General features: G+C 38.5%; 1 protein-coding gene across 6 annotated transcripts in view; it reads right to left on the bottom strand.

The window, feature by feature from the left end:
- The window catches only part of LOC107654881 (UDP-glucose 4-epimerase), a 7,680-nt gene extending 4,366 nt beyond the window's left edge, over positions 1-3,314 (bottom strand). For 2 of the 6 annotated variants that reach the window (XM_016442186.1, XM_016442191.1), the window contains exons 1-2: positions 3,196-3,314; positions 2,679-2,808 (exon numbers count right to left, since the gene is read on the bottom strand). In XM_016442186.1, coding sequence (XP_016297672.1) covers positions 2,679-2,799 — 121 coding nt within the window. In that variant the 5' untranslated portion in view covers positions 2,800-2,808; positions 3,196-3,314. Of the gene's footprint in view, positions 1-1,102; positions 1,233-1,597; positions 1,739-2,678; positions 2,809-3,173 lie in introns of those variants that run through there. The other 4 variants (XM_016442185.1, XM_016442190.1, XM_016442188.1 and 1 more) reach the window with 3 other exon arrangements.
- Between the last annotated feature and the right edge of the window lie 282 nt (positions 3,315-3,596).

The following is a 3,596-nucleotide window of genomic DNA, read 5'->3' as shown; positions in this document are numbered from 1 at the left end:
CAGTCTGAAAAGTGAGGTGTGCTGTGATTGGCCAGCTATCCAGTGCGTTGTGATTGGCCGAATACCTCAAGTGTGTTACGAAAATGTTACGCCCCTACCATACTGTGATGCCGTCTCCCAGCCGGAGCGACGAGACAAAAACATGAAAACCCATTACAAACGAGGCATTTGCTGCATCCAGTGGGGACAGATTATAAGGGCATATACTGTCTTTTTACGCGTTGCATCGCGCCGCGTAAACATAAAACCATGTCTGCATTTGTGATCGGAGAAATGACAAACAACAAGCGCTACTCTATACTGCTCAAAACTCACGTTTGAATCATCACTGGCAAATTCTTTAAATATAAAAAACGTACTTACAGTCTGTGAGTCAGAACATTGTAGTCTACTCTACCAGGATCAGGAAACTAATTTCTAGTTGTGTCCTCTTTTGGAAGGCCAAACAAAGTAGTTTCGCTTTCACAACAAAACACAGCGTCACAGAGTGAGCAGAGGCCGGCGGGTTTGAGTGAAAGTAGTTTCGCTTTCACAACGAAACACACAGCACCTTCACGACATGGAGGTGGCAGCAAAATACTACAGCGAGAATAAAAGTTATGCCTTCTTTCTTTGCGTGAACATTTGGGCGGCGTTATGCAAATCTTCCCACATCGTGACGTAGACATGTGGGGCGTGTTAGAACGAGCTGTTTTAGGTAGGTGTGGCTGACTCTTAACTTTTATAAAGAATATATATCTCTTTGGATTTGAGACTTTAGTCTTTGCAACTTTACAGATCTTCTTTATGCACCAAGAGCTTGTAACACTCAATCATATGACCCCTTTAAGCAAAACGTATTGTTTTTTTTAATAAATTACATTTTTTAAAATAAAATTAAATATACAATTAAATTTATGTTATTAATACAATTTTACATTTCATATTTAAAAAAAAAGTTTAGTTACTGAGACTGTGTATTGCTTCACCCAGCAAATAATATTACATGTAGTCCACACAAGGGCTCACTGTGTGCAGGATATATCTGAGGCTCTTTGCAATGCAGTGAGATTTAATGAGAAGGGTCTTCTTCACTATGTGTGAATTATTGAAGTCTGTTTACCTCTGACAGCATTACTGAAGTTATCGATGACCACAGGGTGATAACCAGCCTCTATGAGCTCCACAACACAGTGGCTGCCAATGTATCCAGCTCCTCCTGTCACCAAGATCTTCTGAGGCATGTTGAGAGCCTTCAGCACAGATGAAAAGAAAGACACACAAAGGTGAATTATTGTAATTACTGGTTCATTGTTAACAGATATGTGGGTGTGTTCTATTCAACCTGTACGTGAACTACGTGGCTTTACCTCCACCTGCACAATCCTGTTTCACTATGAATGGAGCTCTTTCATTTATTAATGCATGTCACATCATAGCATTAAAAACTCACCAAGATCCCCAAAACATTCAAGAGATTACTTCAATTCACTACACTGTGAGACTATACTGATATACAACACAGTAAAACTTTGAAAGTCACCTGACTGAAGGAATCAAGTAAGATCTCTTAGCTGTCAGAACAAAACAAACTATGCAACATAATACAACAGCTCACATTCAGATGTATTCACACTCACCGTGCTGATGAATGGGGATCAATGAGGGTTATTGGGGAACCCGAGGGTGACAGCAGGCGGTACAATGACAGGAGTGCCGTTTGCGGAGTCTCTTCGGTTTATTCATTCTCACTTCCTGGTTTCAGGGACACGTGGAAGTGTGTGAAGCTGCTAATGTACGTTTGAGAGGGTAATTCACTTTCAAAGAAAAAGTCTCTCATAGTTTGGTAAAATACGGTACTAATTTATTTATTCATTTTTATTATTTATTTATTACAAGAGTATTCACTAATGCAGATTTTTTTAATAGCGACCAGCAGAAGATCAGTGTCCAGTAAATTAAAACTGTAAATGCCCTCCTAAGAATATATTATATGTTAATTGAAATAAACTCTTTGAAGACCAATGTAAGCCAATATAAATAAGGAAGGAAAAGAAAGACACCCCCCCCCCATGACGAAGCGGATATCTTCCACTTTTGGAAGGCCAAACAAAGTAGTTTCGCTTTCACAACGAAACACACAGCACCTTCACGACATGGAGGTGGCAGCAAAATACTACAGCGAGAATAAAAGTTATGCCTTCTTTCTTTGCGTGAACATTTGGGCGGCGTTATGCAAATCTTCCCACATCGTGACGTAGACATGTGGGGCGTGTTAGAACGAGCTGTTTTAGGTAGGTGTGGCTGACTCTTAACTTTTATAAAGAATATATATCTCTTTGGATTTGAGACTTTAGTCTTTGCAACTTTACAGATCTTCTTTATGCACCAAGAGCTTGTAACACTCAATCATATGACCCCTTTAAGCAAAACGTATTGTTTTTTTTAATAAATTACATTTTTTAAAATAAAATTAAATATACAATTAAATTTATGTTATTAATACAATTTTACATTTCATATTTAAAAAAAAAGTTTAGTTACTGAGACTGTGTATTGCTTCACCCAGCAAATAATATTACATGTAGTCCACACAAGGGCTCACTGTGTGCAGGATATATCTGAGGCTCTTTGCAATGCAGTGAGATTTAATGAGAAGGGTCTTCTTCACTATGTGTGAATTATTGAAGTCTGTTTACCTCTGACAGCATTACTGAAGTTATCGATGACCACAGGGTGATAACCAGCCTCTATGAGCTCCACAACACAGTGGCTGCCAATGTATCCAGCTCCTCCTGTCACCAAGATCTTCTGAGGCATGTTGAGAGCCTTCAGCACAGATGAAAAGAAAGACACACAAAGGTGAATTATTGTAATTACTGGTTCATTGTTAACAGATATGTGGGTGTGTTCTATTCAACCTGTACGTGAACTACGTGGCTTTACCTCCACCTGCACAATCCTGTTTCACTATGAATGGAGCTCTTTCATTTATTAATGCATGTCACATCATAGCATTAAAAACTCACCAAGATCCCCAAAACATTCAAGAGATTACTTCAATTCACTACACTGTGAGACTATACTGATATACAACACAGTAAAACTTTGAAAGTCACCTGACTGAAGGAATCAAGTAAGATCTCTTAGCTGTCAGAACAAAACAAACTATGCAACATAATACAACAGCTCACATTCAGATGTATTCACACTCACCGTGCTGATGAATGGGGATCAATGAGGGTTATTGGGGAACCCGAGGGTGACAGCAGGCGGTACAATGACAGGAGTGCCGTTTGCGGAGTCTCTTCGGTTTATTCATTCTCACTTCCTGGTTTCAGGGACACGTGGAAGTGTGTGAAGCTGCTAATGTACGTTTGAGAGGGTAATTCACTTTCAAAGAAAAAGTCTCTCATAGTTTGGTAAAATACGGTACTAATTTATTTATTCATTTTTATTATTTATTTATTACAAGAGTATTCACTAATGCAGATTTTTTTAATAGCGACCAGCAGAAGATCAGTGTCCAGTAAATTAAAACTGTAAATGCCCTCCTAAGAATATATTATATGTTAATTGAAATAAACTCTTTGAAGACCAATGTAAGCCAATATAAA

This window comes from Sinocyclocheilus anshuiensis, unplaced genomic scaffold (genome assembly GCF_001515605.1).
Source record: "Sinocyclocheilus anshuiensis isolate Anshui unplaced genomic scaffold, SAMN03320099.WGS_v1.1 scaffold335, whole genome shotgun sequence".
Lineage (NCBI taxonomy): Eukaryota > Metazoa > Chordata > Actinopteri > Cypriniformes > Cyprinidae > Sinocyclocheilus > Sinocyclocheilus anshuiensis.
Note: the sequence above shows the minus strand (reverse complement) of the source record. Positions and strands in the feature narration are given on the sequence as shown.